Source organism: Engraulis encrasicolus, chromosome 20, assembly GCF_034702125.1.
Source record: "Engraulis encrasicolus isolate BLACKSEA-1 chromosome 20, IST_EnEncr_1.0, whole genome shotgun sequence".
NCBI lineage: Eukaryota > Metazoa > Chordata > Actinopteri > Clupeiformes > Engraulidae > Engraulis > Engraulis encrasicolus.
This window is the reverse complement of record NC_085876.1, coordinates 48,080,726-48,091,146: the sequence shown is the minus strand read 5'-3', so window position 1 is coordinate 48,091,146 and position 10,421 is coordinate 48,080,726. Positions and strand designations below refer to the sequence as shown.

General features: G+C 46.2%; 1 protein-coding gene across 1 annotated transcript in view; it reads right to left on the bottom strand.

Annotated features, from left to right (window-relative positions):
• Positions 1-10,016, bottom strand: part of kat2b (K(lysine) acetyltransferase 2B) — a 31,130-nt gene extending 21,114 nt beyond the window's left edge. Inside the window, exons 1-4 of the mRNA XM_063186041.1 lie at positions 9,808-10,016; positions 8,218-8,371; positions 5,397-5,542; positions 3,074-3,160 (exon numbers count right to left, since the gene is read on the bottom strand). Of these exons, the coding sequence (XP_063042111.1) occupies positions 3,074-3,160; positions 5,397-5,542; positions 8,218-8,371; positions 9,808-10,008 (588 nt within the window). The 5' untranslated portion in view covers positions 10,009-10,016. The remainder of the gene's footprint in view (positions 1-3,073; positions 3,161-5,396; positions 5,543-8,217; positions 8,372-9,807) is intronic.
• Positions 10,017-10,421: the final 405 nt, after the last annotated feature.

The following is a 10,421-nucleotide window of genomic DNA, read 5'->3' as shown; positions in this document are numbered from 1 at the left end:
GTGTATGTGCGTGCATGCGTGTGTGTGTGTGTGTGCGTGCGTGTGAATGTGGGGAGTTGCTATTATTGCCACAGCCGTTTTTGACCATCTATAATTACTCTGCTATGAATGGTACATGGTGTACCCACCCCTCTCCACTCCACACTTCTTTCAGTAGCCTACTGTTTGACAGTCAGTTTAGAGTAGTGTGAAGTTGAGCAGAAATGTACGACGGGTCTGCATGAGAACCAGGCAAGAGAAGTGTAGTCTCTGCATAATATAAATAAACAATGCTGCACCTACAGTAAGGAATTTAAGGAAGCCATCATGAGCCACCATGAACTCCCTAAAGAGTAAACCTTTCATATGAGTAGTTATTACACAACTACACTACTATGTCACTAGTACTAAAGCCCCTCTGACTCAGTTAAGACTGCAATCAGAGTTGTCGAATGGTACTGGCTACTCTCAGGTCAGTGATAAGAACTATATAAATTGTAAGTAGGGCTGCACGATTATGGAAAATAATCATAATCACGATTATTTGGGTCAAAATCATAATCACGATTATTAATCACGATTATTGATTTTTGCTGAATTTTGTAAAAATTATAACAAAATGAAATATAACCAAGACTGAATTATATACGGGATGAGCAAAATAAAATGAATTGCAATAATTGCGTAAAAGGCAATAGCGTGACACTTAGGTGAACAGATTTCTGGCCAGAAACACCAGCCTGTCAGTATGTTCTGGCTTCAAGGACGCTCTCAAAGGTAGGTCACTATTGCTACGATTAAATCACGATTGAAATCACAATTTCGATTACACGATTATATCACGATTTTTGATTATTGACGATTAATTGTGCAGCCCTAATTGTAAGTATTCATTATGACTGGGAAAATAATGAATACTTACAATTTGATGGTGGTGGTAAGTATTCGTGAAAAGGGTAACATTCATATTCACGAATACTTACCACCACCATCAAATTGTAAGTATTCATTATGACTGGGAAAATAGTGAGTACTTACAATTTGATGGTGGTGGCAAGTATTCGTGAAAAGGGTAACATTCATATTCACGAATACTTACCACCACCATCAAATTGTAAGTATTCATTATGACTGGGAAAATAATGAATACTTACAATTTGATGGTGGTGGTAAGTATTCGTGAAAAGGGTAACATGTGTGAATGAGCAGCAAGAATTCTGGAAAGAAACTGCTGAAAATATTGTGCACTGCACCTGTAACGGTATTGATCCACATAGCATCTAGCAAAACTTAATGTACTTTGGTCATACTACTAAATATTACTTATTACTCAACTATATATCTCTGTCGAGCCTAGCCAAACCACTGCCATTCATGCCTTGACTAAATGCATGTCTGCCATTACAGATTGGATGAACAGTAACTTCCTAAAATTAAATGAAGATAAAACTGAAGTGTTGCTCATTGGGCCTAAGAAAAAACGTGCAAAACTCCACTCAAGCCTAGGTGACCTAAGCATACACATTAAAGATAAGGTTACTAGCCTAGGTGTGGTCATAGACTCGGATTTGAGCTTTGAGCCTCACATCAACAAGATAACAAAATCTGCTTTTTTCCATCTTAGAAATGTCAACAAAGTGCGCGGCTTGGCCCCCCGACAAGACGCTGAGAAACTTATTCATGCCTTTGTCACCAGTAGGATAGACTACTGCAATGCTCTTTTCTCCGGTCTCCCAAAAAAATTAATTGACAAATTGCAACTCATTCAAAATTCTGCGGCAAGAATCCTAACAAGAACCAGAATGAGAGAGCACATCTCTCCTGTCTTGGCAGACCTGCACTGGTTACCTGTCTCATACAGAATCGACTTTAAGATTCTGCTCACAGTATTTAAAGCATTAAATGGACTTGCCCCTAGCTATATCTCAGACATGCTCTCTTTTTATGCCCCTGCTCGAGCTCTCAGGTCCACTGATGCCAAGCTGCTAAGGACCCCCACCCCCCCGCAGAAGAAGATCGGCGACGCCGCGTTTGCCTGCTATGCGCCCAAGAGATGGAACGCCCTCCCCATCGAGATCCGATCAGCCACCTCCGTCGACTCCTTTAAGAAGCAGCTGAAGACCCACCTCTTCATCCTTGCCAACTCCTAGCTGCCAAGGCGTCATAGTGTCCCAGCCGCCGCAGCGCCCTTACTACTCGCAATCCAGCCCTGGCAGGGGGCTCCCCTAGGTGGCCGCTGGTCTCTGCCTGAGGTTTCTTCCTGACTACAGGGGGTCTTTTTTCTCAGACCTCACTGAGCTTTTTTTCCCCCTCACAAACTATGAATCAAGCGAAAGGGAGTTTTTCCTCACCCCTGATGCCACCAGGGGCCGCACCTGAGCGCCCAATCTCTGTGTGACTATCTATGACTTATGATAGGCCCAGCCACTATGGACCTTACACATCTAAGAATCCTGGTCCTAACCTACGTTGACCTTATGACTCTACATTCTCTGTCTATCTCTTCTTCCTCTGCCTTCCGGCTTTTTCTGCCTCTCCTCTATACCTCTCCTTTTAAATCTATCTCTAACAATGTTTTTTCCCATTTGTTAAGCACTTTGAGTTACATGCCTTGTATGACACAGTGCTATACAAATACAATTATTATTATTATTATTATTACTTTATCATTTGGTAAATAAAGCTCAAATTTGGCAGTAGACAGCAGTTTCAATGAACAGCGTAGTGGCAATACCCACTCTGGCCACCATCCTACACAGTGCACCTTTACAGCAGATGGTTTACCTGTCTGTGATAACAGTGCCCCCTGTCTTTGACGAGGGATATGTAAACAACAGCAAGTGTTGTAGTGATACATCTTCTGATGTGAAAAGTAGAGTGTGCTGTGCGTTTAAAAATGAAATAAAAACATGAATTTTAATTTAAAAAAATGAGTTCACACACATATACATATATTTAGTTAACATCTCTTTGTGTGTGTGTGTGTGTGTGTCTGTGTGTGTGTGTGTGTGTGTGTGTGTGTGTGTGTGTGTGTGTGTGTGTGTGTGTGTGTGTGTGTGTGTGTGTGTGTGTGCGTGCGTGTATGCATGCATACTTGCTCAATGCTGGGCTTCTCAAATGGAGGACTCTCTAGTGCTTCTATAGTGGGCATTCCCATCTGCAGAATAGATTTCTTCAGGAGCTGTCAGAAAAAGAGAGTGATAGCGAGAGAGAGAGAGAGAGAGAGAGAGAGAGAGAGAGGGAGAGAGAGAGCGAGAGCGAGAGCGAGAGCGAGAGAGAGAGAGAGAGAGAGAGAGAGAGAAAGAGATGTTAAGCTGTGATTCAATAACCATATTGGTGTCTATGATCCTGAAGAGTGAGACGACTGTATGCCTACTTGGGGTTTGTGCCTAACCTTGAAGAATGAAATTGAAAGTGAAATTGAATGGTGAGTTTTGGCTGCATTAAAATAGCAGGAAAGAGACCTGTTCAGTGTCTGTGACTGAAGACCTTGAAGAGTGAGAAGTGACTGGAATATTATGGTGGAAGATTACAGACAATCCAGCCTGGGAGAAGTACTGTATACGTTGAGCGCTGCAAGGGGGCGTTTCAGCTCTAAAGAGGAGGGGGGCGTGGTGGCTGTTTGGGTATGTGATCTGCCGCCACCCCCCCCGCTGACAGTACGTCTCCTGCAGCTGCAGGAGGAGTCTAACCAGGCTTTAGCCCTCTAGCCCGTTAGTAAACCTCCCTCCCGAATACTCATACAGTATCGTCAGAGAGTGTAGAGAGAGAGAGGTTCCATTGGCCCATTGTTTCCGGGTTCTATTATTGCAAGGGGGAGGGGGGGAATCCCCCTTTAGGCAGACCTAGGCAGACCTAAGGACTGTTCTATTCAATGCTAGGACTAGGACTATTATGACACGCTCCTTTAGGCAGACAGGAACCTGGTCTTGTTAGGTGCCCATAGCAGCCTATTACATTGGCATATCTCTATATACTTAAAGAATCTCTGGTACCGTAGTGTTGAACAGGGGGACGGACTGCGCGGGAACACCTCGTCTTACACTGGTGCCGTGACCCGGATGGGAATGAGGTTTAGGGGGGTCGAAAGAGGATGTCCAGTTGTCAGTGTTCAGTTTGTTCCAAGGGGCGGTGGTAGCTCAGGTGGTAGAGGAGCCGTTCGGCAACCCAAAGGTTGCAGGTTTGAGCCCCACTCGGCCTGACTCCATCGTTGTGTCCTTGAGCAAGATACTTAACCCCAAGTTGCTCCTGGTGGTAGGGTGGTACCCTGCGTGGCAGCCACGGCCACCGGTGTGTAAATGTGAGTGTGAATGGGTGAATGTGAGGCATGCAATGTAAAGCGCTTTGAGTGCTTGAAGGAGTGGAAAGGCGCAATATAAATACAGTCCATCTACCATTTAGTCCATTTACCAACCATGGCGGTAGTGGCATTGCACCTTACTACCATTCCTCCAGTACTGACCGTGGAGGAAAAGTGACTCCCCTCGCGGCCAAGCCGTACTACGCTCTGATGACATCAGTACAGTACGCCCTCCTATCTCTACTCTCCTTGGTGAAAAGTGACTGACCTTGAAGAGTGAGAAGCTGACCTGCTTGGTGTCAGGGTCCTACTGACCTTGAAGTGTGAGAGGTATACCTGCTTGGTGTACTACTGACCTTGAAGAGTGAGAAGCTGACCTGCTTGGTGTACAGTGACTGACCTTGAAGAGGGAGAAGTATACCTGCTTGGTGTCTGTGACTGACCTTGAAGAGGGACAAGTAGCCCTGCTTGGTGTCTGTGACTGACCTTGAAGTGTGAGAGGTAAACCTGCTTGGTGTACTGACCTTGAAGAGGGAGGAGTAGACCTGCTTGGTGTATAGTGACTGACCTTGAAGAGTGAGAAGTAGCCCTGCTTGGTGTCTGTGACTGACCTTGAAGTGTGAGAGGTAAACCTGCTTGGTGTACTGACGTTGAAGAGGGAGGAGTAGACCTGCTTGGTGTACTACTGACCTTCAAGAGCAAGAAGTAGACCTGCTTGGTGTCGGGTCCTACTGACCTTGAAGAGGGACAAGTAGCCCTGCTTGGTGTCTGTGACTGACCTTGAAGAGTGAGAAGCTGACCTGCTTGGTGTCAGGGTCCTACTGACCTTGAAGAGGGAGAAATAGACCTGCTTGGTGTACTGACCTTGAAGAGTGAGAAGCTGACCTGCTTGGTGTACTGACCTTGAAGAGTGAGAAGCTGACCTGCTTGGTGTATGTGACTGACCTTGAAGAGTGAGCAGTAGACCTGCTTGATGTAAAGTGACTGACCTTGAAGAGGGATAAGCTGACCTGCTTGGTGTATAGTGACTGACCTTGAAGAGTGAGACGTAGACCTGCTTGGTGTACTACTGACCTTGAAGAGAGAGAAGTAGCCCTACTTGGTGTCTGTGACTGACCTTGAAGAGAGAGAAGTAGACCTGCTTGGTGTCGGGGTCCTCCTCCTTGTGTACGCAGTTGTAGAGGTACTCCACGTCCAGAGCGATACCCAGCAGCCTGTTCACCTCCTCCTCCGACACGTGCTCCAGGTGGGTCACATGATCACCTGCTCTCAACCAATCACAAGACAGGACACATGATGATGAAAGAAATGAAAGCCCATTGGGAAACTCCAACTCCCATTGTCATTGTGACACAGCACTCCACAGCACACCAGTGAACACTGCACACTGCACACAACGAAATTGCATGATGATGATGATGTCTGGATGGACCAACCCATACATGGTTTTTTTTGTTTATAAACAGGGTTTTGTGAGGAGGGGCAAGACACTGGCAGCCAGCCATGTGAGCTAATTTTTTGGCTGACAACAGTTCCCAACAATCAGAGGTTGAGTTGTGCGCAGCCAGGGGAAAAAAAAAAAATTGGAACCCATCTTTACTGCCCCACAATTTCAGAACGCAGTATAATTCAAAATGGCAAACTGAGAAAATAGGCTTTAAAGTTTCCTTGCTGGCCACGCAACTGTGTTGGAGGTAAAGTGCCGATGACAAGTCAAGTCAAGTCAAGTTTATTGTCAATTTCTTTACATGCACTGGTCATACAAAGAATTTGAAATTGCGTTTCTTGCTCTCCCGTTGTCAGTTGCCTGGCTGGCTAGAGGCTGACAGTGAAGGGAGAGTGGGTTGAGTGTTCAGTATCTTGATTGCTTGATGCATCGTGCTGCTTGCAAGCCTGGTGGTACGGAAACGGAGGCGCCTGTACCTCTTTCCAGAGGGCAGGAGGCTGAACAGTTTGTGTGCAGGGTGGCTTGTGTCTTTGATGATCATCAGTGCTTTTCGGGTGAGGCGTGCGGTGTAAATGTCCTGCAGTGAGGGGAGTGGTACTCCAATGATCTTCTTCGCTGTGTTCACAACACGCTGGAGTGTCTTCCTGTTTTTCTCCGTGCAGCTTCCTCCCCACACTGTGATGCAGCTGGACACGACGCTCTCTATGGTTCCTCTGTAGAATGTTGTCATGATGGAGGGTGTAGCACTTGCCTTCTTTAGTTTGCGCAAGAAGTAAAGACGCTGATGGGCCTCCTTCGCCAGTGATGTAGTGTTGGTGGTGACACTTCCATTTAATACTTTTTTATGGTGAAAATTTATGCACATAAGAAAAAAACAAAAAAACATCATTCTCATTACTTTTTAGCTGAAAAATCATTATACTGCGTTCTGTTGTGGTATTACTGTCTAAACCTAAACCACGGTGTCAATGGAGAAGTGCAGTATAATGCGCGTTATACTGCGTTCTTGGCTAGTACAACGTGACCTCCTAAAACCAAAAAACCCAGTATAATCGTTTTTTTATCGTTTTTTTCTGAAACGGGACCAAGTTGGACCAAATTTTTTAAACACAAGAAAAAGAAGGTATTTTAAAGCCAATTTACGGTCTAAACACATTTTCAACCATTTTCAAGATACTGCGTTTTGAAATTGTAGGGCAGTATAGGCTCAGGTCAAATTAATGCACTGTCCCCTTCTCTGTTCCAGAACACATGCAAAAATGGGAGTCGTTATGATGATGTTCAAAATAGTGCATATTCCATCATATTCTTTTATAAAAGTTTATAAAATAATCAGTCATCGTGTTTTATTGACTATAGAGGAGACCCATCCAGGGACTGGTAGCTGATTACAGGACAGAGAGAGAGAGAGAGAGAGAGAGAGAGAGAGAGAGAGAGAGAGAGAGAGAGAGAGAGAGAGAGAGAGAGAGAGAGAGAGAGAGAGAGAGAGTACTTAACCCCTTAGCGCAGAGCCTATGTTATAACCTTACTGTCACCAAAATTGTAATGGCTATGTCTTAATCTGCTCTCAGTAATGTCATAACAATGTTGTTATGGCGTAGTTGAGTATTTTCAGCAATTAGTGAATAGGCCCGCTAGCGTAATTGTTAATTATGCTCTTGGTAAGACCAAGGGTGCATCCCAATATGTGACCTTGCCTCCTCCACTTGTGCTTGTCTCCTCGTCCCGCCTCCTGGCCCCTCCTCCGTGGAGAAAACGATAAAGTTTCCCAGCTGTCAGCCTCGCCACAACAACTTTTGAGGGACTGTTTTTCATTCACCATCACAATTGCAAATGAGAAAAAGACTTTACAATTGAGCTTTTGCAAGATATTGAAATATAATGCTGTTGTCAGTGATGTCATCATGACGAGAAGCAAGTGGAGGAGGCAAGTGGAGGAGGCAAGGTCACATATTGGGATGCACCCCAAGTCTCGAAGAGATTGAAAGTCGATGACAATCAGGCTGGTACAAATCCATGGTTGGTGCCAGGTAATGCACAACATATGGACAGCATAGCGCAATGCACAACATATGGACGGCATAGCGCAATGCACAACATATGGAGAGCATAGCGCCATACCCATGCTTACTTCCTGACATAGAGGATTCCAAATGTACACAAACAAACAAACAAGCCAGCCAATCCTAGTCAGTAGGCGTATCAAAAAGAGACAACATTCACACACATACGTACACTCATGCACACGCACACACATACAAACACACACACACGTATGCACGTGTGCGCACGTGTGCACATACACACACACGCGCATGCACATGTGCGCACACACACACACACACACACACACACACACACACAAACATATCAACATACACACACAGATGGATGCATGTGTGCACACGCACACACACACACACACACACACACACACACACACACACACACACACACACACACACACACACACACACAGACAGACACACACAGAGTGTGTGGCTGCAGCTGCTGCAGGGTTCCTGCAGGTTGGCGGTGGGCAGCTCGGCGCGAGGGGGCGTGGGGGGAGGAGGGGGAGTGGGGGGAGGAGGGGTCGGCGGAGGATTCTGGCTCTTCCAGCCATTGCACTTACAAGCTCCCTCGGCCTGCTCGGAGAGAAAGAGAGAGAGAATACACACACACACACACACACACACACACACACACACACACACACACACACACACACAAGCAAGCGCATACACACACACACGTGTCACATTTCTCATCTCCAACTAACACTGGCACTGTATAAATATACTATGTAAAACCTTCAGGGAAAAAAGAAAAGAAAAAGAAAAAAGAAGAACAACAAGTTTGGCTTGGCTCTCATATTCTTTTGATAGGCAAGCATCCAGTCCCACCCCAACTCTTTTAAAGAAACCTCATCTAAGTCCATGGAAAACTTGGCCAGTGAGAATATTTGCTATTTACCTACTTGTCAATGGCAAGACAAAGACAGTTGCTGTTACTGTAGTGTAGTCTTCACATTATCAGCCACAAAAAATAAAACATTCTTTCATTTATTACACTTCTACGACCGTCTATTGACGTCTCTCTACTTCTTTTTATCTTCATCTTGTCGAGAGCAAGTTTGTGGGCAGAAATTCTAACAATAACACCACCCAGAAAAAAAGTACGCCTTTCTTGTTTCCATATCTTTAATTTATGACAGTTGTACAACCATTTTTAAACAACTTCTCTACCCCACTTCCTAATGTTTATCTTTAGTTCCATGGCTAGGCAGGGGGGATGGAGGCGGTCGGACATGGCTGTTGTCAGTCAGATATGACAATTGTAACCGTTAGCCCGTTTAAAGAGACGAGATAAGCCTTCTGGAACGTGTCAGTAACCGGGCCTGCCCCTCGAGCCTCCGCTCGTGCTGTTATTTTGCTGCCCTTCAATTAACAACAACACAGTCGCGCGACTCTACATGCTCGCGTGCCCGAGAGCGCGCTGCAGCAAGCCCCGCCCCTAAGCAGCTGTCACCCTGTCATAACAAAGACGCCCTTCTGGGCTGGTCGAGCTGTGGCATCGACAAACATAATCGCACGTCTCATAGCTATCTGTATACATCAAAACATACACATACAGACCCACACACACATTTCGCCCAGTGTATGGCACGGCTGTCGACCACAGTTTAGTGCCCTGTTGCTAGCAAACCATGTTCTCGCTCACTCTGACCAAGATATTCAAAACACTGGACTTGACAATCCGCCAACTATGTGTGTTTACGTCTTCCCCCTGAATACGCAGCTGCAAAGTTTCCTTTGCACACTGTGTCAATATTCAAGTTCAGCCATGAAATATGCCCTTGGCATTGCTGATGAACTTTCATCTGTTCAGAAATGAAGCAGAATTAAATGCGTAAAATAATAGTAATAAAAAAAACAAGCAGCCATGGCTACTTGTGCTGCGCTTGCAAAATGCAGCGCTCGTCAGCAACGCAGGATCACACACACGCAAAACCAAAACTAAGTCCAGAGCAGACGCCATAAGAGACGGATCGGCTGGCCGCCGAGGCAGTTGGTGTGGGTACCTTGCAGGAGGAATACACTCCGAGTTTCTCCAGTTTCTTGGGTCGCGGGGAGGAGCGGAGCTGTGCCTTCTTGACTGCGATACGTGCAGAGCCGACCGCGGAGCCTGAACACTCCGTTCCCCCGGCTCCTGGCGCTGCTGGGGCCGAACCAGAGGCACCGACGGCCGGGGAACCCTGTGGGACCCCTGCGCTCTCAGACATCCCAGGGATCCACCGGCCCGAACAGGACCCGCTGCGAGCCGAATCTTCGACGCTCTGGGTCTGGGTAACGCAGTCGCTGGGGACGTACCCGTTTTCCACTCCTCCTCTCCTCAACAGCGGGATTCAGACATGGCGTTCATCCCTCTTTTTTCTCCTTTCATTTGACATTGTAAGTCCGTCTCCTCTCCACTAGGGGACACAGACGAATATTCCCTCTCTATGTTATGAATCGGTGTAGTAGGGCCACTCAAAAATGCTCTCATTCGTTAACTAAATTTCAAGGTCAAACTCGGAGCGGATCCCGCAGAGAGGGAGGCAGTGAGAGGGGAGGAGATAGAGAGGGAGACCCGGGGAAGGGTTACTCAACACCCCCGCCAGAGGAAACAACAAGGCGCTCTGGTCAGGCACCGACA